The 26,167-nt window shown below is 33.3% G+C and overlaps 1 protein-coding gene across 5 annotated transcripts; it reads right to left on the bottom strand.

The window, feature by feature from the left end:
* Positions 1–1,158: 1,158 nt before the first annotated feature.
* On the bottom strand, positions 1,159–24,217 carry LOC106077405 (guanine nucleotide-binding protein-like 3 homolog). Of its 5 annotated transcripts, none has more exons than XM_056013773.1 (15): positions 24,030–24,217; positions 22,174–22,273; positions 20,116–20,272; positions 18,350–18,484; positions 16,628–16,745; positions 15,621–15,722; positions 14,105–14,325; positions 13,926–13,980; positions 13,345–13,434; positions 7,659–7,721; positions 6,636–6,668; positions 5,596–5,637; positions 4,517–4,546; positions 4,264–4,293; positions 1,159–3,339 (listed from the first exon to the last, which is right to left on the bottom strand). In XM_056013773.1, the coding sequence occupies exons 4-15, from the start codon at positions 18,455–18,457 to the stop codon at positions 3,305–3,307; spliced, it is 927 nt and encodes a 308-aa protein (XP_055869748.1). In that variant the 5' UTR covers positions 18,458–18,484; positions 20,116–20,272; positions 22,174–22,273; positions 24,030–24,217; the 3' UTR covers positions 1,159–3,304. The 5 variants fall into 5 exon arrangements, with proteins under 5 accessions (XP_055869748.1, XP_055869749.1, XP_055869746.1 ...); XM_056013774.1 differs by having other exon boundaries at positions 20,116–20,184; positions 23,968–24,217; XM_056013771.1 differs by having other exon boundaries at positions 23,968–24,217.
* Between the last annotated feature and the right edge of the window lie 1,950 nt (positions 24,218–26,167).

Genomic DNA, 26,167 nt, shown 5'->3' on the forward strand with positions numbered 1-26,167 from the left:
GTGAGACAGACAGACAGACAGACCTGATGTTAATTATGTAGCAAACAATTAACGAACCACAATTACACCAACAGTTCTCATTCAGTTTTACAAGAGACTTGATGAAAAATTACACACAAAAGTAGGTACTTTACAAATTGTTTAGAAGTGAAAATGAACCTGGAAATGGAATTGAGCATTACACTGTAAAAGAAGTGGAATTTTTTTAAAAGGCTTTTCAATGTTTCATTCTGTGAATTTGAAATGCTCTCTCCTGCTCAATACATCTAACTCAAAACTTTTGCAACATGAGTTCAAAGATAATACATCAACAGCCAATACTACAATTGTTGTTACAATACAATGACTACAAATGCTTCACACTGTTTATACCATTACAGTAGTATGAAACTCTACTGGTCACTGTCTTCTAGACTCCTAATGCTATATTCTGGACTAACTGCCCTGGACTGAAGTCAACCCTCATATGGTCCCCAAAAGTCTTCTTGAAAGGAGTGAACTAATCCAATGACCCTGTCATGGGCGCTTTACAAACGAAGAGTTCATACCAGCACTGTCCTTCGTCCTTTGACACAGGTGACCGAATTGCGTTACTGGCAGATGTCACATGTGTCAACTGATTGCACACAAGGTTAACCCTATCTCATTATTACAGTAATATACATCAAGATTTTATTCATATTACATGGACAAACATTTCTCCAGCAGGTTAATAAATCTCAAACAAAAATGATAAATGACAATTTATATGACTGAGAAGAACAAAATTATATTGTAATAAATATTGGCACAAAGAGATACATTGTATTGATATACAAATATAACAAGCAATAAATATTTCAATACATTAAACTTGGTTACTTAAATGTAATGGTTGTTCATTAAACTTAGCTACTTAACACCACTAGAGGGGTGCAGTGGCTGAGTGGTTAAACGCTTGGCTGCCAAACCTGGGGTCCTGGGTTCGGCTCTCTGTGAAGACTGGCATTTTGAACTTGGGGATTTTTAGGGTGCCCCTCAGACTACCCAACTGTAATGGGTACCTGACTTAAGATGGGGGAAGTAAAGGAGGTTGGTCGTGACATGACACCCTGAAACAGATGACCTTTACATCATCTGCCATATTGACCGCAAGGTCTGAAAGGGGAACTTTTTAAAAACTTTTTACTTAACACCACTGAACAGTAGTACAGGTTACAATACTTAAGAGCTTCTTAGAGGGGAAAAAAAATGCATCAGTCATTAGAATAATAACATTGCACATTTATACATTTTAGTCTTTATATCATTACAAAAGTCCATTAAAATGCCTTAGTAATAATAAACGGTCAAGAACAACTTTAACATTGCAATGCTTTGACCATATTAAAAATATCATAACAAGGATAGAAATCATATTAGGTTTATTCCATCAACAAGTGTCCAAAATAGTTGACAACTCATTTCAAGTATTTCTTAATTTCCTATCATAAAATAATGCTTATTGTAGAATGGATATGTAGAAAGTGTATCAGTTTTGGCAAAGTCGTTTTGGCACTAAATGTTTTAATTACATAAAAAAAAATATGCCTCACGAAGGATGCTACATACATAACATATGTATGTGTGCTTGTGTTCAATCATGTTAGTTGCAGGGAAGGAGTTTTTGTCTATTATTTTTAACTTTAAGTTTAATGTGTTATTATTGATATTTCACTTAGCATTAAACCATTTTTTTTAAAAGTGTGTTTGTGGGGGTTCTAATAATGTAGGGGAATGTTGATTTAAATAATAAGACCTATTGGTAGAGTAAATGAATAAGTTTATCATTGAAATGTTTGTGTATTTTAAATTTTTGCTAGAGCCTCTAATGCAAATGACAATGATGACAAACTTAATTACATTAACATGCTCAAAATATAAGCCTCACGGACAATATTTTACACATACAATAGTATGATCTTGATGACATTATAATAATTATATAAAACTCTATATCCAAAATTTATTGGACAAAAACTTGTTTCCGCCAAACAAATATGTTTAAACACAAACACAAAAAACTATGTGGGCATCATTCATTTGTAAAGACAAAATAATATAAAAAATTATAATGCATCCAAAACATTCAGCACCAAAACAACCGCAGTGACATTGTGTACCCCAGTTAGTTTAGATTGATTCATGATCATAAAACTTCTTGCTTTCACATCAAATTAAAAATATTGTTATATCAAAATTGATCTCTGTATCTGATCTCAATTTGTTGCAATGTAATTTCATCAAAACACAATTAGAAAATATTATTTGTTTTAATCTAAAATCTGGTTCTAGCCTGAGCTAATAGAATAGATTTCTGGTAAACAGATCAAATGCTAAAGAACTGTATTTCTCCAAGTCAAAAATTGTAGGGTTATATTTATAAAACAATGTAATTTTTTTAAGTAAATGTGTAATATCCAAAAAAGAAAAAAACAACAATAATAAACAGGTCTGTGGATCTTCCAGTGAAATTTATCAACACACCTCAGCAACAATCTCAATTCTTCCATGAGTAAGTTCAATGCTGTCCACAGTCAAAGACTAATGGTCAATAACCACCGAGTTAGTCATAGCCATGTATAATCATATTTTAACTTTTTGCAGTGATGACTAGACTTCTTCTTCTAGCCAGCTTTATTGCTGCTGAGCTGTGAGCTCTTTAGCAGACTGTGCCAAGGAAAAAAAGTGTGCTGTTTTCTTCAGTTGTTCAGCACTGCCGTACAGGGTGTTGGTTATGTTGGGCTGTAGTGGAAGTAGGGTCTGTCTAAGGTGGATTTGGGAGGGGCATTCAAAGAGGATATGGTTTACGGTTTCAAAAGGGTGGGCACAAAGGGGGAGTTGTGTGGAGTTTATTTTGTTCAGGTGGTAATTTAATAGTGGTGTGTGTCCTGTTCGTAGTTGGAAAATTGTAGATTGTTCTTTGCAGGGGAGGAAGTTAATACTGTCCAGTTTGTTAGGCGTAGTCATTTCTTTTTACATGTCTCTGCCTGTGTTTCCTGATGCCCATTGGTTGAGCCACTCCTCTTTGTGATTGTTGACTAAAAATTGACCCTAGGGTGAGGTAGTTAACAGGTCTATCTGGTTGTTCCATAGATGAACCTGCCTTTGATAGCTTATCTGCCTTTTCATTTCCCATGATGCCAATGTGTCCAGGGATCCACTGTAGTGTGATATTGATATTTAATTTTGCAGTGATGACTAGACAAATCTCTGCTTTTCACTTCCCCTTGCTTGACTTTACAATATCCAGCACATAATTTGTTACTTTTTTTTAGGTTGTGGCTTAGATTTCAAGTTCTTTCCTCCAGCAATCTTTACCTGAAAGTTAAAAGAAGCAAATAAATGAACATTTGTGGTATTTTTTTTTGGTTTGTTTTAATATATACATATTCCTCATTAATCTTGGGACTCAAAGGCAAGCCTTATTGTTATTGCAACTCTAATGTATTATTATGTTTATGGCAATTAAATACACTGAATGACTACATAACACACATCTCTAGCATTTTGCGAACGATAACTGATAGAGTAAATAATAACAACATAACAGTATATATATATATATATATATATATATATATATATATATATATATAGAGAGAGAGAGAGAGAGAGAGTGAGAGAGAGAGAGAAAAAGAGAGATGAATAGGTTTCCAGAAATATAGATAGATCTTTGATTGTAATGCTTAATATAAAAATAATTTTTACTCTTAGATATTATAGGACTTGTATTTAAATTCTCATGGTATAACATAAGAGTTTTCTTTTAAAGGCTTAATTTTTTTTATGTCAAATAAATAATAGACTAAATATTTTCTTAAGTATTACTGTTTTACTTTTCTTAGGTCAACGTGTGAGTGTGTGCACAATGGGAGTAGGGTCACGTTGGATTGGAATTGTTATAATGTCAAAGCCTCTCCCTTAATGTTTTATTTCCTTGTTTTCAAAAATAACAAACTTTCTGACTTTGAATTGTTAGTTTGTTAAAGTTTCTAAGTTTGAGGAGAGGGGATGTGCCAGTGAATCAAGGAGGTTAAATTTAGTAACCATTATTAAAGATCAGGTCCTATACTCTATAAATGAAAAGTATGCACTTTTGTAATGTAACACTGTAGAGATAGAGGAGACTATCATGCTTTGTTTGGTGTAATGCAGGAGACTACAGAACTCTAACTAGTGACAACGTAACTGATAAGGAATAAGAAATATTTGTTGATACCTATCAAATGTAATAATACTTACATATCTCTTTAAGTCGTTTAATAAACCAACCTAAATTTTGTAAGAAACATAATATCGATGAATAACATTTCATAAAAAATTTTTTACTAGTAAATATTATATCTTAATAACTAAATTACAATAACTATCTCAAGTAGGTTTAGAATCCGAGTTTGTGTAAATGTACATTATAATTGCATTATAGTATTATAGTGTTATAAAACTTAAAGTTTATCGGCGTTAAAAGAAATTATTCAAGTAATAATTTACTTACACTCATAGGTTTCACCACCACACAGTAGACCTAAAACAAAGGAAAAAATAGAAAAATGTAAATCAAGGAATCAGAGAGTTAGTGTAAAAAACATAGATATAAACTTAAACATAGATTGTACACAAATGTTAAAAACTGTTTAGGGTGATTTGAAACTGTACAGGTTTTTAGTTTCTACACTTGCAAGGTAATTAATGTTTAGAATAATGGTATCAAAAGATGGCATTTTACTGGTTTTTTGTCATTGTTGATACAGACTGCTTGCATATTAACACTGATATCACTGAGTAGTTTTTGTTATTTTACTAATCAGAAAGGAGTGGCTGATAGGGAAAATTGTACAGTTGGTTTTTCCTTCAAGGGATAGGTCATTGCATACTATTTTATATTATGTTATGCTCAAAGTACATTTATCAAATGCTCCTAAACAGATTAACATATACAAATTAATAAACACACAAAAAAAGCGCACTCATATTTTACATTATAAAACAAATATAAACACACAATGAGATACAGCACAATGCAGGGGCCATAATCCAAGGCAATTACTGGTTAGAACACTGAACATTGATCTGCACTAGTATAAGGATCTTCAGTCCTAGATGTTGACTGCAGAACTAGAGAGAAGAACCCTAGCAAAGGAATTGAGATGCTACAGAAAGATACTAGGTGTCACTTACAAAGATTACATTACAAATGAAGAGATTAGAAACATCATTAATACAGTAATTAGACCCTGAAATGATCTACTAACTACTGACTAAAATGCAAGCTTAAACTCTATGGCCCTATTACAAGGTCCTCAAATATCTTCATTCAGGGAACAGTACCAGAAAGAAGAAGGGGCAGACAGAGACAGCAATTGGAAGACAGCACAAAAGAATGGACAGGCCTCACTCTTGATATCCTTACTTAAAAGAGTTGTTGACCGGGAAAAGTGTTGGAGTAATTTGGTTATGAGAACTATCACAGCACTCATAAAATAAATGTCAAGGACAGATAACAACAAATTGAAAATTACATTGTTATGCCAATTTTAAGAAGTTTCAATTCAAATCATTCACAAGTCTACTTACAATTATAGTGGTTCATGGGTACAGTCATCACAAATGGAGGTACTGAAATGATAGCACAGTAAAGTATTTGAACATTTTATTTGTATAATCAGTTCCAATATGACTTATTTCCAGACCTCGAAATACAAGAACTAAGCTCTTAGAAATCATTTTCATTGACAGCTTTCCAATATTCAGAAACACATGCAGAAGTAGCCCAGTTTAGCCTTCATAACAAGTAAAAGAGTACTCTGATTTCAAATCTCACTGTCTCAAATTGATGAAATAACCTTTTATAACCCTTTAGTGCTGGTATTCACAATGTATACATAATATGCAGTAATGCACCCACCCAGTACACAATGAACATTACAGAGGTGCAGGACAGACACAAAGATGAAGGCTGAAAGAAGGAGAGAAGAAATAGAACTGTTTGGAGGCGGTACACCATTGTGTGTCCACGTTTGATTGTCATTTCATCAATTTCATTTGCAAACATCCTCATCTACCCTGAGTCTCTTTCCTTCAGTTGCTTGCTTAGGTTTACAAAAGTAGAACCAATCAACATGACAGCTATTAAACCTATGGACCAGACCAGAAAGTAAAAGTTTTCGGGGGGTTTTAAATTAAGGAAAGCCAATGTTTTGAAGCATCAGAAGAGAATAAAATAATATTTGCAAATGATTAAAAACACTGCTTGACATTTAAATATGTAACATTAAAATGTTGACTTTAAGAAAGCAATTATTTAGATATAAATAGATCCATGGCAATTGCAATGATTAAAAATGTATTCAAGTATTGAACTTTTAAATAAGTCAAGTCAGCTTTTATTTGAAAATCTAAAAAGAAATTACAAATGGAACTTTTCAACTTTCCTGTCACCTTTTTGTTTTATATCTCCCCTTTTATTTATCACAACCCAATACATTCATGGGTTCTCTTTCCTAGCTTACAGGATATCTTTTCTATACCCCCTCCATTTCATTAAGTAATTTGTCTGTAAATTTAGTTCTTTAAAGTGTTTAAATAGTTATCAATTATAAGTAATCTATACTTACGGGCAACGCCTGGGTATTTTGTGAGTGGCTTATCTGTTGAGATAGAATTGGAAATTATTTTTTTTTCGATTTTCCTTCTTAATATGCATCCATACTTTTCAATAAAACTACTAACTAGTGATTTGTAGATGTAACAACCTAAAAAATGCTTGGGAAAAAAACAACTAATGACTGTCATTCCATTGGATCATCTTGGAGGTCATTGTGGCTTCCCTGACCTGTGAAGAGATTCAGCAAGACTGATGCAATCTAAAAGAATATGAGACAAAGTTTCCTCTTTTTTCTACAGTGTTGGTGCCATGAGTTAAAATTTGGCCAGAACAGTGCAAAATATGAGCCGATTAAATAGTGGTCCTGCACTATGATATAATAGTTTATTCAGAGCTGGGTAGCCTTCACCATGAAAGGTCTAATCAAGGCGCATCATGTATTCCCTGACTCTGCAGTTTTTTTTAGATTTGTCCCAGCATTCAAACAATTTTTCCATTTATAATGTGTGGATCATTGCCAGAGCATGATGGAAACTAAGGTTTCTCTGAGGTAGTGTTAGACCTCCATGTCATGGATTAAATTCTAAAACCAGCCAATATAAAATATATATATAATGTTGTTGTTTTTGTCCCAAAGTTTAACTACTTAAGATCCAGACATCATGTTGTGTTTTGTTTAGATAACTACTATACAAACAATAGAGTCCTCAGGGATCACAAAGAGGAAGACAGAGGATGTGATGGGAAGACAACATCAAAGAATGGACAGGCCTGCCATTGAATGAAATTCTAACCAAGGTAAAGGACAGAGAAATGGAGAAGATAGTTAACAGATCTTGTGTGGTGCCCCGACACTTCAACAGACAACAAGCGATGGTGAAGTTATACTAAAAACATTTTATCTTATTAGAAGTCTATTTTCAAAAGTGAATAATTAATATTTGAAATTTCTAACAAATCTAAAAGTATAAAACTGTAAAATGTTGAGGAAGGATGTATTAACATAATTATAAACATCATCAAAATGTCATACCTATGTTATCAAAGATGTAGTCTATTTTGTGACTATGATCTTCCAAATACTCATTTGATTCTTCTGAAAAAAAAAATTCATTTACAAAATTATAATTAAAGAAAAATAGATATTAAAAATTTGACAAATAGAAACCAAATTTAAAGTGTGTTTGGTATTGAGTACTATTGAGTAATAAATATTTAATAAACTAAAAAAGGGACAACAATCACTACTTGACTTATTGATAAACTCCAGATAAAAGTTAAGCTATACAAATAAAAATAAAATAAAGCAGCTGGCAAGTATATGGAATTCCATCAAGGAAATGTGTTTGTCAGGTTGGTAACATGTAAACAATATGAATAGAAAGGACATTGGATTCCTTTAAAAATGGCTGCTGCCTGGTTATGGGCTATGCACTCCATGTTATTACTGATTAAGTGTTGTCGAAGGATATATCCCAAGAACTGTAACTCTTGATTTAGAGGTGAGTGCATGTGTGGGAGAGAATGTCTCTATTGGTGACATAAACTCTGTATGCTATTTCAAGGATCTTTCTAAAATATTACTGTAGTGCACCATTTTAGCCACTTTTCAACCTGTGTAGATGACTTCAGAATATCGCAAGGCTAAGTAGCCATTGGGTCAATGAGATGCTGGATCTAAATGGTTTCTTGCTTGGAAACACAGTCCCTGCTTTCCCTATCCAACATCATGATGTGAACCTTGTGATAATGCTGCCTAAATAGGTGAACTATTCTGTATGCTCAGTATTGACGGGGGTACCTGTTGACCTGTAACCAATAAGCAAAACTTTGGTTTCATGAAGATTTTGAGTGCGTCTCCATTGAGACTCTCCATCATCTCTTGTATACATTTAATTATATTCCTGAGAAATGATATATCCTCTGCAAGTCCATCAATCAGTTTTGGTTCATGCCAGATGTAGCCTGATTCATGTTTTTTTTTTATCTCAGAACATAGTTGATGGCTTGCAGCAAAAGAAATGGGGATAAAATAAATCACTGTGTCACACCCAGCTCTATGTTGGAGACACTGATCCAAGGAGCAATGGATCCAAGACAGAACATGAGAACTGAATGATGAAAGGAAAGATGACAAACTTAGAAGAGATGAGAAAAATTCAATACCAGATCACATAGAAGCAGACCTGAAGTGACTTTGGTAGCTTCAGTTTTCTTAAGACTAAATATTTTTTTTTTGCTTTACATTTCTCATGTTCCTCCAGATTGTTTGAATATAAATACATGCTCAGCTTAATCTCTTGCAGGAAGATACAGCGTGGAGGAGGGACAGTCGAGACCACTGAACAACCATACGACCAGGCTGCCATCCAAGAAAAAAGATTTAAATTGGTCTTCATCTCAGAGAAGATATAGTACACTGCAAAAACAGAAACATAAATCTCTTTTGTTCCCTTAACAGCACAATAATTAAATAAAAATCCACCATTTCGATGTAAACTGTAATTACATGTAGACTAATGCTTAAATAAAACTGAGGCAGGAAGGTAGATTTTATGTGCTTTAATTTATTGTTATGTGTAAGACATATTTCCACAAGGATAATGACAAATAAATTTTGTGTGATGGAGATGCTTGTAGTTAAAGAAATGATGTTATGATCACACTACAACGGAAGTGTATCATATATTATTGTGAGCATATATTGAAGAAAAGTATTGTCAAACTGATGAAAACATTATAGCATAGTTTGTAATTGATATCAGATGCTAATGAACTTAGAGCTGAATTAAATATTGTAAATCTTTTGAAGTTGAACATTATTTTTCATGAAAACTTCTATGATTTATTTATTGTTATTTATTTATTTATTGACATAATTCCACAAGGATAATGACAAACAAATTTTGTGTAATGGAGATACTTGCTTAGTATTGATGTATTTGAATTTTTCTGTAATGACAAAGTAATATTTGCAGAACTTGTTGTAATTTATAACAGAAATAACTTTGTCAAAGTGTACACAAGTTTTCAAATTAAAAAATTTGATGGCACATGTAAACTAATTGATGTATACAAATGTTTGATAATGTCAACACATTATTGAAATGGTATTACAAGACAAATGTAACGATTTTTCACACCCTTTATCAAAACCAGTGATTATATCAGTGAATTCTGGTGAATAGAGAGCGTGAAAGTATGAATTGTAAACATGAGTTTCATATGACCAGAAGTATGGGCGTATAAGAGCTCAAGAGTTTAGTCAGAAAAGTTAGTGATGTGACCATGTGAGGAGTCAGAAACATTAGTGACGTGACCATGTAAGGAGTCAGAAAAGTTGTAGTGACGTGACCATGTGAGGAGTCAGAAAAGTTGTAGTGACGTGACCATGTGAGGAGTCAGAAAAGTTGTAGTGATGTGACCATGTGAGGAGTCAGAAAAGTTGTAGTGATGTGACCATGTGAGGAGTCAGAAAAGTTGTAGTGATGTGACCATGTGAGGAGTCAGAAAAGTTGTAGTGATGTGACCATGTGAGGAGTCAGAAACATTAGTGACGTGACCATGTGAGGAGTCAGAAAAGTTGTAGTGATGTGACCATGTGAGGAGTCAGAAAAGTTGTAGTGATGTGACCATGTAAGGAGTCAGAAACATTAGTGACGTGACCATGTAAGGAGTCAGAAAAGTTGTAGTGACGTGACCATGTGAGGAGTCAGAAAAGTTGTAGTGACGTGACCATGTGAGGAGTCAGAAAAGTTGTAGTGATGTGACCATGTGAGGAGTCAGAAAAGTTGTAGTGATGTGACCATGTGAGGAGTCAGAAAAGTTGTAGTGATGTGACCATGTGAGGAGTCAGAAAAGTTGTAGTGATGTGACCATGTAAGGAGTCAGAAACATTAGTGACGTGACCATGTAAGGAGTCAGAAAAGTTGTAGTGACGTGACCATGTGAGGAGTCAGAAAAGTTGTAGTGATGTGACCATGTGAGGAGTCAGAAAAGTTGTAGTGATGTGACCATGTGAGGAGTCAGAAAAGTTGTAGTGATGTGACCATGTGAGGAGTCAGAAAAGTTGTAGTGACGTGACCATGTGAGGAGTCAGAAACATTAGTGACGTGACCATGTAAGGAGTCAGAAAAGTCAGTGACATGACCATGTAATGAGTCTGTAAAGTTAGTGAAGTGACCATGGAAGAAGTAAGTGATGTGACCATGTAAGGAGTCTGTAAAGTTAGTGAAGTGACCATGAAAGAAGTAAGTGAAGTGACCATGTAAGGAGTCTGTAAAGTTAGTGAAGTGACCATGAAAGAAGTAAGTGAAGTGACCATGTAAGGAGTCTGTAAAGTTAGTGAAGTGACCATGAAAGAAGTAAGTGAAGTGACCATGTAAGGAGTCTGTAAAGTTAGTGAAGTGACCATGAAAGAAGTAAGTGATGTGACCATGTAAGGAGTCTGTAAAGTTAGTGAAGTGACCATGAAAGAAGTAAGTGAAGTGACCATGTAAGGAGTCTGTAAAGTTAGTGAAGTGACCATGAAAGAAGTAAGTGATGTGACCATGTAAGTAGTCTGTAAAGTTAGTGAAGTGACCATGAAAGAAGTAAGTGATGTGACCATGTAAGTAGTCTGTAAAGTTAGTGAAGTGACCATGAAAGAAGTAAGTGATGTGACCATGTAAGGAGTCTGTAAAGTTAGTGAAGTGACCATGAAAGAAGTAAGTGATGTGACCATGCAAGGAGTCTGTAAAGTTAGTGAAGTGACCATGAAAGAAGTAAGTGATTTGACCATGTAAGGAGTCTGTAAAGTTAGTGAAGTGACCATGAAAGAAGTAAGTGATGTGACCATGTAAGGAGTCTGTAAAGTTAGTGAAGTGACCATGAAAGAAGTAAGTGAAGTGACCATGTAAGGAGTCTGTAAAGTTAGTGAAGTGACCATGAAAGAAGTAAGTGATGTGACCATGTAAGGAGTCTGTAAAGTTAGTGAAGTGACCATGAAAGAAGTAAGTGAAGTGACCATGTAAGGAGTCTGTAAAGTTAGTGAAGTGACCATGAAAGAAGTAAGTGATGTGACCATGTAAGGAGTCTGTAAAGTTAGTGAAGTGACCATGAAAGAAGTAAGTGATGTGACCATGTAAGGAGTCTGTAAAGTTAGTGAAGTGACCATGAAAGAAGTAAGTGATGTGACCATGTAAGGAGTCTGTAAAGTTAGTGAAGTGACCATGAAAGAAGTAAGTGATGTGACCATGTAAGGAGTCTGTAAAGTTAGTGAAGTGACCATGAAAGAAGTAAGCTAATCAAGCAGTTCTACTCTGTAAGGCAGTCAAGTATCAAGAAGCAAACAAACTAAATAACCATGTAGCAAGTGACTTTATTATCTACCATGCACCAAGTGAATATATAGTCAAGCTGATCAATGTGTATTTCAAGACAGTGTAGATTATATTTATCTATCAAATTCATGGAAATTGGAATTATACCATTCATCTGTGTATTTATGTAAATAAAATGTCATGTTCTACATTCAAGAGTTAAGTTATCATGTCACGTCTGCAAGTAGTTCCTGTGATTGTTGTTGTCCAGTTATTGGACTGTAACATGTGCATCCTACAAATAAATGTACTTTTATGTAAATAAATCCAATTAAAACTTTCTAATTAATCTTGACACTATTTGGTATCAGACATTTGTCATTTTACCATATTTACTGCTGGCTAAAGTTTTGTTAAATCCAAAGATTTGAAGGTTATCTTATCTTATCTTATATAATACAGACGTTACTTCAAAAAAGAAGATGATTACGTCCTACGCGTCATGCATTTAGTCATGCATATTAACCAATGACTTAAATTCTGCCAAGTCACTGGTTTTCCTGGCTAGCTCAGGCAACCCATTCCATGCTCTAATAGCACTAGGGAAGAAGGAGTATTTGTACAAATTTGTCCTAGCATATGGGACGAGGAATGTGCCTTTATCTTTGTGTCTTTCAGAGTATTTTATTAAATTTTGTTTTTGTATTTGAAGATTATGGTTCAGTGTTTTATGTATGATTGCTACTTTACTTTTGAGCCTTCTGTCCTGAAGGCTTTCTAAATTTAGTGATTTTACTAAAGGTGTTACTCTAGTCAAATGTGAATATTCATTTGTTATGAATCTCACTGCTCTATTTTGTGTCTGTTCTAGTTTCTTAATGTTTTCTTGAGTTGAGGGGTCCCAAACAGAGGATGCATATTCTATTATTGGCCTAACCAAGGTTAAATAACATTTTAGTTTTGTGTTCTTATTTGATTTATAGAAATTTCTTTTAATAAATCCTAATGCTTTGTTTGATTTTTTTGTAGTTTCAAATACTACTAGACAATGCATTTTAATCCATTATCAACTATATGCAAAACACATTTTTTTAAATAGAAACCAAAGCATTTAAATTTTATAGTAACTAACATACATGAATTGATCTATAACCATATTTATTATTTAAAATAGTTTAGTCTTAAGATCGATTAAAAGTGTCATGCTGAGTAGAATTCTCTACAAAAAAAAAATATGGGTCACAAGATAAACTAGTGTAAGCAACCTACTAAAAAATAAGAAGAAAATATAGACATTATAATAACGGTGATTGGGTAATAGCTGTATCTATTTTCATTGTTATTATGGCCAGACCTCGACAAGCAATGAAAACTAAGGCTTAAATTGTTAGTATTTTATGCTTCATTAGCTTGACTTACCTAATTCATCAACATCGAATTCATCAACATCGCATTCATCAACATCGTTTTGTATTTCTGTTGCATCTAAATCGTCATCTGACTGTTTAGCTTTAAAATAAAATTTGCCATTATATTAAAATGGATAGAAAACCTAATGAACCATATATTAATCCAGAATATTAATCCAATATTGTACCAGAAGTCAGTTTAAAAAACCACAAAAAAAAAAACAAAAAAAAAACAAGGAATCTTTTCAAAGAACATAAAATATTGTCTTTACCGAGAAAAATGTTAAAACTGCTCTCTCTACCAAGAGGCCCGTATAAGACATTGGCCCCAAATCACCCCAATAGAAAGAAAACTATATGGAGAGCTCCCTGATTTGGAAACCACTGCGCAGTTCATCTCATGTATTGGTCTAGTCATATGAACACTCCAACATAACAATGAGAACGATGAAGAAGAAGAAGAAGAATTAGATTTACAGAAATATTAGATCTAAGAGTTTGATTTCACTATATATATAATGGTAATTAAATTACTAGAAAACAGTAAACTATTTTTTTTTTATTCATACATTTGTACTGCTATCAACTCACCTAACAGATTGATTTCTTCAAAACATTTCTCTATTTTATCAGAGAACTCTTCCATCTAGAAGTTAGAAAATATTTTAATTCTCTGAAAATGAACTGTGGCTTTTCTTTCTATTTATGAGTAAATCAGAGGTATAGACAAGTATAAATGTTTGCATCGTTGCCTCAACATGCCGACTTACCTTTTCCTCTTGACTCTGAATGCTGTTTTGCGTTTCTTGAGTCAGAGTATCAATCTTAGTTTCAAGGGTGGACATAAACTCCCTAACTAATTGACGCTTTTGATTCAAGTGTGTGCTTGTTTCTTGCCTTTCTTTAGTTAACTTTTTATTATTAGTGTCCAAAGATTTTAAGGCTCTCTGCAAGTTTTTTATTTCCTTTTCCAATATTTTATGTTTTTCATCTGTGAAATAAAAATCAGCAAGAACAAGTAAACCTTGGTCAAAGTTAAGAATACAATTTGTTTTAGGTAATATATTTGGGTAGAACATGAAATGAATCTTAATATATAAACAAAATCTAGATCTATATATATATATATATATGTATATATATATATATATATATATATAAAAACAGTTAAATGTAATGAAAAAGAAATGCTCAAAAAAAAGTTTATATAACATGGTTTAGTAAGTGTTAAAGAAGCACAGATTGAAAAATATTAAGAAACATGATAAGAAATGATATTTTGGTAATTCCTTACTGTTATCTATTAAATAACAAAAACTATAATCCTACCTATAGTTAGTTTAAACTATATTTTCAAACTGTGAATATGTAAAGACTTTTATAATCTAATACATTCAATAATATGACATAACCCAGACTTAGACAATGTATGCTTCAGCAGAACATCTGTGTTTTGACAGCAAGTCTTACCTCTTTTCATTGGTTTCTTGCTGTGTTTAGTGTGATAGGCTCTTGATAACTTATCAAGACAAGTTTACCTGCCATATAGTTTAATGATCAAGTTTTTGTTACGTCTTGCATGATGGTGAGCAGAGTTGGCAAACGTAGTCATAAAACATTATCTCTTCCAGACAAATGTGAAAGTATTAAGAGATATAAACAAAAGTAAAGTTCCCCTTTCAGACCTTGTGGTCTATAGGGTAGATGATGTAAAGGTCATCTGTTTCTGTAGCCTACGGTTAACTAGGGTGTCATGTGGCCCACACAACGACCAACCGCCTTTACTTTTCCCAAACTAATGTCAGGTACCCATTAGAGCTGGGTGGACTCAGAGGCGCCTGAAGATCCAGAAACTAAAAATCCCAGTCTTCACCAGGATTCGAACCCCGGTCTCCGGTTCGGAAGCCAAGCGCTTTACAGCTCAGCCACCGCGCCTCATATTAAGAGATGTAGCCTTGGATAAATTCTTTGAAGTACAGCTAACCTTTTGTAATCTGATGTTTTCGATAATCCAACACCACATGACCCCCGTGACCATTGGACTATCAAGGGTCAATTGTACATTTATACAAATGAAAGGAAGCTTAAGTTGTACTGAAATTTTCGAAACAATTTTATGGATTAGGATAAAAATGGCATCAAAAAGTTTTTACAGGACTGCAGTTGATTTGTTAACTAATTTTAAGCAAATCATGACTATTATTGCCTGAAATGTAGCTTCAAAAGGTGGTCTGGTTAGCCAAACTACAGAGAGATTAAGACATTCATTAAAAGAAATTCTTTTACCTTCACAACTAGAGCTAAATGTCACTGGAGATTGTAGTTCATAATCTTCTTTAATGTGAACTTTTCTTATTTCAGGCTCAGTATTTTCATTCTTGTTTTCAACTGAAAAAAAAAAACAAGTCAAAATTTTAGAAGATTTTATTTGACCTAAAAATTTTAGAAAAGATGTATCTGTATCTAAATGTGAAAGAGAGATTTAAATTTTATTTTTTTTTACTTAAAATCTAAATACAGTGGAACTCTTTAATTCAAATAGCTAGAGAATAGAAAGTGAAATTGAATTAAATAATAATTTGTAGTACATAACAATGATGAAATAATTTTTTTTTTCAAAATGATGCTATTTTGTAAGTAACTGTTTGCTAATTGTTTTTTTTAATATTGTTGCCTAATTGACTCGCCAGAATACTATGCTCCTCTGCAGAAGATCTTTTGTACAGGTTTTTCTTGCAGCAACTGTTTAATTGTTTCACATGTATGAAATTTGGATTTAGTCTTGAAAACATGTTGGGCTTGAAGAAACTGCTGATGTTTTTCTATTTGTAGCTTAGTTCAGAGCAATATAGCTAATGATAGCAATTACAACACATTGTCCTATTGTCTGGTGTGTGCAAGACTGTGAGAGAGAGGGAGGGGAGAAGTGTCAGTAAACAAGTCTTTGTCCCTAACTAGCCAAACCCACCCAGGCTAGGCCATTTCAATGCATATACTTAAAGTGACATACTGTTTGAATTATCAGGATCCCACTGTATCTAATAATATACTGTTTGAATTATCAGGATCCCACTGTATCAAATAATATACTGTTTGAATTATCAGGATCCCACTGTATCTAATAATATACTGTTTGAATTATCAGGATCCCACTGTATTTAATAAGACAAGTAACACCATTTCTATTATTTCAAAATGATATTATATCTAGAGTAATAGCCATTATACCAATGACCTAAAACAAAAACTATATAAATACTATAAAGAATGAACTCTCAAAGTTTTGATCTTACGAGCTATGGTAAAACATTGCTGCACATATTCAGAAATTTTATGTGTTAAATATTCTTTGAGTTCTAGGTATGTGATATTGTCTGTCTTTTCAATCCATGATGTACATCTTTTAGTGACCTGAAATACAATTATCAAAAACATCTTAAACTTTCTTTGCAAGTCATTGAGAGTATTATTTTCTGTATAGAGTTAAGCTTATAATAATCTTAAAAGAAAAATGCAATACTACATGGGAAATGAAATTATTAATTAAAACATTTTAAAACTACATAATGTGATGAAAGATGTTAATAAGATTTTGATATGTTACAGAAAAATATACTGGTGTCTTAATTCATAACTTCATTTTAATGACAATGTTGTAGCATACATGGAAGTAATTGAAGATACAAATTATTGAATACTTTAACAAAGGAAATACAAAGGACAAATTTGTACAAATGCTCCTTCTTCCCTAGTGCTATTAGAGCATGGAATGGGTTGCCTGAGCTAGCCAGGAAAACCAGTGACTTGGCAGAATTTAAGTCATTGGTTAATATGCATGACTGAATGCATGACGCGTAGGACATAATCTTCTTCTTTTTTGAAGTAACGTCTGTATTATATAAGATAAGATAAGAAACAGCCTTCTAGGTTGGTGTCAATTATAAACAAAGTTCTTGAACTTTGTGGATTCAATAACTCAGCTCTTAGTGATTTAATGTTGTACATCAATTCATTAGTATCTTCATATAGAAGATTTCTAGTGAGAGTTGTGGTGGTCTATGAATTTAGAATTGCAGTTGTAAGGGAGACAACCTCTCTGGTTTAGAGTTGTCAACACTTGGTGTGGGACTACTTCTAAATAGACTTGATTTCAGAAATACATTCTGGCACACAATTTTACTTTTTTTGAGCAGTGATCCAAATAAGGAAAAAAAAAAAAAAAAAAAAAAGGTCATAGTATATGGCCAAAGAATTGTCTCTTAAAATTGATTTGTTTACACTAGGTGGTAATACTTGAGCATGAAACTTGTAACAATTGGTTTTCTCAAAGTGTCTGAAAGCTTTTCTGTGTTTATCTGGATCAAAAGCAATGCCTTTATAAAGTTTTTTTTTTTTCTTTTGAATTAGTGAATGTGTGTGAAACAGTTGTACCAATCTTATTAGCACTATCATGAAGATTCATCCATGTCGAGAACTAATGAAACTTAGATTTTACATTACTAAAATAAAAACAACATAGATCCATTTTTTTGGATATAATATTGCAATCCAGAGGTCCATAAAAAATAACCATGTCATGGGGATGGCTACACTATTATTTGCCTTTTACAAAAAGCAAAAGGGAGGTAAGCTATTTGAGATAATCTTACACTTTGTCATTTAGACTATACACAGAGGAATAGAAACACAAAGGTGAGAGGCTTGTTTTTGAGTTTTTTTCTTCCTTCTTAAATGAGTTCAAAGCTTTACCCACCCAGCAAGAAACAAATTGGTTTCAACGTGCCATTAAAAAAAACACTTTCATTTCATCTCCTGTTGGTTTGAAAGAACAAATTTATGTGCATTTTTTTTCTTTTTAATTAAACATGAAATTAATGAACAGGATTTGAGGAGTATTGGAAAATTTGGGCTTATCCCAATTTCCACAGTCCTTGAAACCAAACTAATCTGACAAACATTAACAAAATTATCTGGTTGTTCTTAACTGTAATAGTAAAAAAAAAAATGTCACTTACTTGGTTAATGTCATCCAGTAAAACTTGCAACTTCTCTTTTAAATCTTCAAGAACTTTTTGTTTAGAGATTATATCCTCTAGGTCTTGAATTAGTCCTTTGAGACTCATGGCACAGTGAATAAGCTTTAACCTTTCCTTATCAAGAGAACAGAAGAAAAAATTCAAAGTATAAACATATTTAATGGTATAGATCTCACAGTAGCTTATCTGTCCAATGTAAAACAGTCAACTTATTGTACTCATTTTATTTAAGTGAGTTTCGTTGAATACATACCATGAAAGTAGGAATTGAGAATAAGTGTTATGCATGATTGGAAATATGGGCATTTCAGAGATTGAAAGTTTCAGTCAGTTGGTAAAGTTAAGTCAAGTAATGAAACCAGTGATGTGACCATGTATGAAGTCAATCAGCAAAATTAGCAAAGTAACAATGTAGCAAGAGAGTTTATAAACAAAGTGAATACATATTGAATTTAAAATGATCAGTGTGTTTTCTAAGACAGTATGTTCTTTTCTTATATAATACAGACGTTACTTCAAAAAAGAAGATGATTACGTCCTACGCGTCATGCATCTAGTCTTGCATGTTAACCAATGGCTTAAATTCTGCCTAGTCACTGGTTTCCCTGGCTGGCTTAGGCAACCCATTCCATGCTCTAATAGCACTAAGGAAGAAGGAGCATTAGTATAAATTAGTCCTAGCATATGGAATGAGGAATGTGGATCATATTATATTCATGGCAATTGGATTTATTTAGTGTATTTTATGTAACTAAACATTGTATTATAAAAAAGAAGACTGACTAGAAGACTTGAGTTATCCTGTCACGTCTGCTAGTAGTTCCTATGATTGTTATTGTCCAGTCTACAGACTGTAATACTGTGCACAAATGCTATGCCTACAAATAGGTCATCTTGTATCAAGATGTTGATAAATCATTTTCATTTACTTTTATAGAAGCTTTAACTTGTTCTTATCAAGAGAAGTAGAAATTTAAAGTATAAACTCACTAAACTTTGATCTCCCTCAATAGCTTGACTTAGAAAATATTGTGTATGAATTAATACGCTCTATTGGCATATAGATCTAATAAATTAAGATTACGACAGAGAGAGAGGAGGTAGAGAAAGAAAAGTTTCTAATGTTATAATAGAATTTTACAAAATCCAAGTCACAAAAGTTATAGTAATAGCTACAATTTCTTATTGAACAAAGTGCCTAGTCCCAGTCAGCTGTGTGTAGGCTTTCATTCCTCGTCCCATATGCTAGGACAAAATTGTACAAATACTCCTTCTTCCCTAGTGCTATTAGAGCATGGAATGGGTTGCCTGAGCTAGCCAGGAAAACCAGTGACTTGGCAGAATTTAAGTCATTGGTTAATATGCATGACTAAATGCATGACGCGTAGGACGTAATCATCTTCTTTTTTGAAGTAACGTCTGTATTATATAAGATAAGATAAGATAAGGTAATTGCATCTGTCACTATAATGTATAGACTTGCTAAGTCAGAATGGACATTCAATGGTCTAGAGTGGTTATTAGGCTTCTTATCTAATATTAAATAGCAAACGATATTTGTGATGCCATATTTACATTTGATCACCTTTTCTCACAGCAAAATGATGAAGTTAACTCTTAACTATTCTCTCCCTTGTTTATTACCTATTAATATTGATTTCCCTTAATTCTAGTCACTCTAATGTTTCATTTTTAATTAATTTGGTGTTAATATTAACTTTCTAAAGTTTTTTAATGATACTTACAGGCTGCACTTGTGTATCCAGAAAACAGATGATTCAAACCTGATGAAACATTGACTCCAATGCCACAGTCTGAATTGAGACACATTTTATTTCTAAAAACAAAACAATATTTTTTCGTGCAGAACTACAGGAGAAAATGTCAGAACTCTTTCATAAGCTGTGAGGGGATAGAAAAAAATAAAGTTGAGTGGTGGTATTGTTAAATATGAGGTGACACCAAATAATGACTTTATTTAGCCTATTTATCATAAATGACAAAGGAAAATGTTATGTTTTCTAAGATCAACAAAATTAATTTAATAGTAGATTTAACATAAAATGTGAAATAATATATTTCATTTGTGGAATGTTATGTGTGTGTACCTGTGTTGCATGCTTGGTTAAGGAATGTGAGTGTTGACATTTTGTCTGTGTGTTTGAGTGTAATACATGTGTGTGTGTGTGGATCAACACTGCTTTTTTTTTTGTTCTATGAAAAGTTTAATGAAATAGCATGTTTTTCTAAATTTTAAATTTGTCTGTCCTCTTAACATACCATATAAGGGTTCCCATTTTAGGTCTTGCGATCTATAGGGCAGATGATGTTAAGGTCATATCTGTTTCTTAGGCTGACAGTTAACAAGCAAGGTGTCATGTGGCCAGCACAACAACCAACGGCTCTTAATTTCCCCAACTAAAGTCAGGTACCCATTAGAGTTGGGTGGACTCAGGGGCAACCTGAAAATCCTGATATTCAAAATCCCAGTCTTCACTGAGTTTCAAACCCAGGACCCCAGGTTTAGAAGCCAAGTGCTTAACCACTAAGCTACCGTGCCCCCCATTAACATACCATGGCAACAGTAGAAAAAAAAGTTCAAATGTAAATGGCCAAAAGAATTATATGAAATACAATTTTTGATACACATGAAGTGAAGAAAGATTGTAGCATGAGGAACCACAGATGTTGCACATCACAACTCAATATGTAGAATCATATCACTCAAGGATTTAAAAAAAGCACCTATATAAACTTAAGTATGTGTAACTAATCTACTAGTTTGATTCTGATATTTTTTAGGAATATCAACTCAACATCTCATTTATAACATTACAAGTCAATCACTGACTCAAGACAATCACTGACTCAAGACAATCACTGACTCAAGACAATCACTGACTCATTGTAAAAGATAATAATTTATTTGGAGAAAAACTAGTGGGCCATCTAATTTCTCTATTAAAAAGATTTGACTATGTTATTTTTCAAAATGATGCAGACTAATAACTTTCTTTCCTAAGTAAGCTTGCTGAAAATTATTAGAAACAAGCAATGTGTAAGTTTCATGGTGAAAGACAATGTAGATATAATCATACCATCCAATGTTGTGAATGATTTTATTGTGGATATTGATCAAAAACTTTTGAGTCAAGTTTAAAGAAACAAATGTATTAGTGCTAAACCTGACATGGGACAGGTATAAAAAAAAAGAACAGTATAGAATTATTTGTGTGCATGTGTATATAACAAAAAAAAGTTAAGTTCCCTCTTTCAGACCAAGCAGTCTATAGGACAGATGATGTTAAGATCATCTATTTGTTTGGCCAACAGTTAATGAGCAGGGCATCATGTGGCTAGCACAACGACCAACCGCCTTTACTTTCCCCAACTTAAGTGAGGTACCCATTAGAGTTAGGTGGACTCAAGCCGCCCTAAAAATCCTAAATTCAAAATCCCAGTCTTTGAGAGATTCAAACCCAGGACCCCAGGTTTGGAAACCAAGTACTTAACCACTCAGCCACCGTGCCCCCATGTGTATCTTGAAAAGTTATTAAAAAGTCATACAGCTGCTGAAAGAGCAGATGTAGTGTAACAAATAGCAATAACAAGTAGATATCAATAAGTTGAGAGATATGTTGCAAATCTTTTAAACATTCTAGGATTATATGTTTACTTAGTATAAACTTCTACACTGATACTGAAATTTAGTATAGAGATTTGTTAATAAAAATAATTTGGTTCCATAGGTTTATAAAGAAGGATTTCAATCTTTTGTTAGTGTAGATAATAAATACCCGTACCGAGTAGTTTGGATTAGTTTACATGTCTGGAGCTAGAACTACAACATCAACAAGTTGGAAAGTGGATGAACTAGATTGGATGCATAGTATACTTCTATATCTGGAAGAGAAAATATTTAATAGAGGGTAGTATAAAATAAATGTGGATAAGTTTTCAAACTTCAGGGAAAGGAAGTATATTTTACAAGCTGTCCTCACAAGATTAACAAATAGTTGTCCTAAACCACTAAACCTAACAATCATCACAATGAGACCATCTTTGTCACTGGTGTAGCTCAAAATAGAAACTAGCAACAAATGCTTTGACCTTCATTATTTCTAATTAGTAAAATTAGTAGATCTTGACATATATAGGTCTAGATCAATAGATAGAGTCTAGATTTTTTTAAAACCTGGCAGACTGAGAACTGAGACTACACATGACACTGACTTATCAGACTTAACGACTAGACTCTACTAAGTAAGTAAGTTTTAAGAGCCTAGCAGTAGGCAGGCTAAAGGCTAGTAAAGCCTCAGACTTTAGTAAACTTACAGTAAAGGAAGTTTAGGAAGGAGGCAAGCCGCAATGAATAACTTCAAATTGAAGTAGTTGAAGTTGATAAGTGAATAACTAAATAAGCCAAGGCCCTATGTTCTAGAATCTAATATAAAATATTTAGAACTAGATCTAATAAGGCCCCAATAGCTTCAAATTTGGACTAAAATTTAAACCCACAAGGTATTTTAGATAAGATTTTAGAGTCATGACCATGAATGTGAAGTGATGAATGTCCATAATCATGCCAATCGTGGTTATTAGATTCTAAATCTTCTAATCTAGAAAATAAAAAAATAGAGCTACTCGATAGATTTCTACCTTTGATATCATAAGAGTTCTGTGAAAGATACTTAACTATTTGTAAAGGGGGTTAAAATATATTCAAAAATGGCACAAACACGATTTAAGACAAAACATTAGTAGACCTATTTGGTATGCGCTTCCGACTGATGTCATTGTCCTGATTGTATTCAATGGTTGAAGTAATTACAAAAGTTGTTTTCGTTACACACCAGGGTCGGCCTTATGTAGCCTACATGCAAACTGGGCAGCCGCCTATATACTTATAGGGCCTCATATTGGTGGGGTACTAAGGCTAAGACAGCTTTATTGATCCTTATGGATACCCCCCCCACACACACACACACACTAGTCCACAACTGAGATTGGACCAAAGCGCTCTGAGCATGCTATAAGCATGAAAGTAGCATGAAAGTAGCGCTATATAAAAGCCATAATTTATTTATTTAATTTCATTTGGGGCCACCGAATTCACTAGCTTTGCATAGGGCCTTAAATTATCTTACGCCAGCCCTGCGCAGACAAAAGGCTTTATGCTAGTATAAGTATAATTTACTTGGTCGTGTGATATACGCTTTGGTCTGCTATCTCGATCGATGAATTCGAGCGCTACTCAGGGCCGGGTTTACCTATAGGCAAAATAAGTTATAGCTTAGGGGCCCCAAGTAATATTTATCACTGACATAGCCTAATAGCTCAACAGCTACTGCGTAAGGGGAGCACACGAAATTTTTGACCATTTCACACTCACTCCCCCACCCCCCTTTAATCCTACCTCCCAAGTCCATAAAATATAAAAAGATTGGCCCAGACCAGTAGGCATGCATGAGTTAAATGTAGATCCTGGCCAAAGTGGCATGGAAGGTAGACAATAGGCTACAAGACTGTGAAAATATTAATACAAGAACTAAGATTTAAAATATGTTTTTCTTTAATCATCATGATTATGCGCTTACCGTGTGGTGGACTATTATGGTGTTAGAATAAGCAACACAGTTTTATATTATATAAATATTACCGGTATATCATAAAAATCTATGCCAATCAGCTTTCTGTTGTAGATCAATTATATAGCCTACTAATTCACAATACATTTGTACTATTTATGCAATCATTGATTAAATCCAATAGTTCTACTACATTAAAAATGAGAAGTACAGAGGCCCAGAAACTCGTATCATTTTTTTTTAATTATACAATTTCTGATAAAATAATTGTGGATCTTCCCGATGTAATATTTTGTGAAATCCAAAAAATGAATTAAAAAAAAATACATCTTTGATCTTCACTATTTTTACCAACGGGAATTTCAAAAATTAGCTAACAGAAATCTTGAGTAGGCCTACATTTAGTTAGTCTATGATTAAACATATGTAATTAGCAGGCTACAGCACATATTTAACCTTTTTGAAACTAGATTTAGAATTTGTATATGTACATATGAAAAAAAAAAAAAAAAAGGAAATTGATTCATTCACATATCCAGTCAAACTGATGATGTCCCATAAAGGCCTAAAAAAAAGTAGCTATGGGTGTCAGGATGGTTTTATTTTTGTTTAAAGTTCTAATTTAGTTCATTCCATTTTAAATAAAAAAGAAAAGCTTAGTTTCAGTTTTGTGTATATCCCCTTCACATTGTATTCGTTACTTCCTAGAAATACACATCTCAGTTATTCACAAGGTCTCTTTTACCCACAATTTTTAAATAAAATAACATTAACAATTTAAAGGTTAGTTTCTTGCTTGTTCTTTTTTATTATTAGTAGATATATCAATATACATTTTTATTAAGTTATAATACTTGGAATACAAAAAAGGCTATGCAATATTAAGATCTACGTAGACCTATATAGATCTAGATCCAGCAGTCTATTGTTGAGTCGAATTGTCATTGTGATCCTGTTTCAAATTTCATTTTCTTATTGTAAAAATGTTTGTAAAATGTTTTACTTATTTCGGATGTTCCTTCAGAGTTGAAGATAATTACTTCCTAGTCCAAAACTCCCGCAGGACGACGGGGGATGGGAGCGGGCAGGTTTTGAACCCGGGACCATCGATAAGTCCGAACGACAGTCCAGCGTGCAAACCGCAAGACCAGGCAGCCAGCCATTATTGCACCGCTTGCACCATCTTGATTCCTTTCTATCTTCTTATCTTATATAATACAGACGTTACTTCAAAAAAAAAAAAAAAGATGATTACGTCCTACGCGTCATGCATTCAGTCTAGTTCTGCACTTAGCGTCCAAGACCCTTGGGAAGCATTCAAGAATGATGCCTTGACCAAGAAGCACAACACAAGAATCATTTTTTTTTTAATTACTGATTAGTTAATTAACTATTAGAAATAAATTATTTTGTTAGGTATCTCAAACAAGCGAAAGATATAGTACTTGAATGAAGTGGTGATATAAGCTGAATTAGTCCCCTCTTTAGATTGTCGCCTGAGGCTTATTACAAATTTAAATGCAAGACTGATACAAACTAATTGATGCAATTAATTAATAAAAGCTTTGTTTTTATTGTTAATATTTTTGTTTTTATATTGTGCTTGTTTGCCCCCAATACTGATGTTATATTGCACGTTATTGGTAGAGACCTATTCGCTTTTATATCTTCCATCCTGCTGAACATATCATCTTCATTGCTGATGAAACATGCATGACCAGATTGACTTAGGGACACGGGTAGGACGTTATCATCGTTTTTGAAGTAACGTCTGTATTTTATAAGATAAGAAAAAAGATAAGAAACGCCTGAAACTTGTTCACCAAACATTAACATCTTTCAATGTGCACATTTTAGATTTAGCAGCTAATACGTGGTTTAAATCATTTTGTTGATAAAACTTCCAAGCGTTGTCTATAGAGAGTTCAATGGAATAGAGCTTCTTCTTCCAGGTTGACAACCTCATGCATCAACGACCACAATTCTAATCTTCCTAATCCTTAGTCGATAGCTTTACTTCAATACCATTATTATTGCTGATCTAATTTCAAGGAAGCATTTGAAGCGACGAAAACATCTCTTGAAAAATCCGAACGGTTGTTTTGACCACTAAAATTAAAGAGCTGGTTAGCTTCAGATTGTCTTGAGTTACGAGCAAAAAAAAAAATATAAAAACGTGATTCTAGTTTGGACCTGATAGACAATGTAA

This window comes from Biomphalaria glabrata, chromosome 16 (assembly GCF_947242115.1).
Source record: "Biomphalaria glabrata chromosome 16, xgBioGlab47.1, whole genome shotgun sequence".
Taxonomy (NCBI): Eukaryota; Metazoa; Mollusca; class Gastropoda; family Planorbidae; genus Biomphalaria; species Biomphalaria glabrata.

Bases quoted from the DNA above. Each gene is read 5' to 3' on its own strand.
- LOC106077405 (XM_056013775.1), bottom strand. From the start codon at position 18,457: ATGAGTCTCAAAGGACTAATTCAAGACCTAGAGGATATAATCTCTAAA. The intron at 16,746-18,349 runs GTAAGTGACATT...ATTGTATTTCAG, and splicing joins TACTGGATGACATTAACCAA to GTCACTAAAAGATGTACATC. The intron at 14,326-15,620 runs GTAAAAGAATTT...TTTATTTCACAG, and splicing joins ATTTAGCTCTAGTTGTGAAG to ATGAAAAACATAAAATATTG.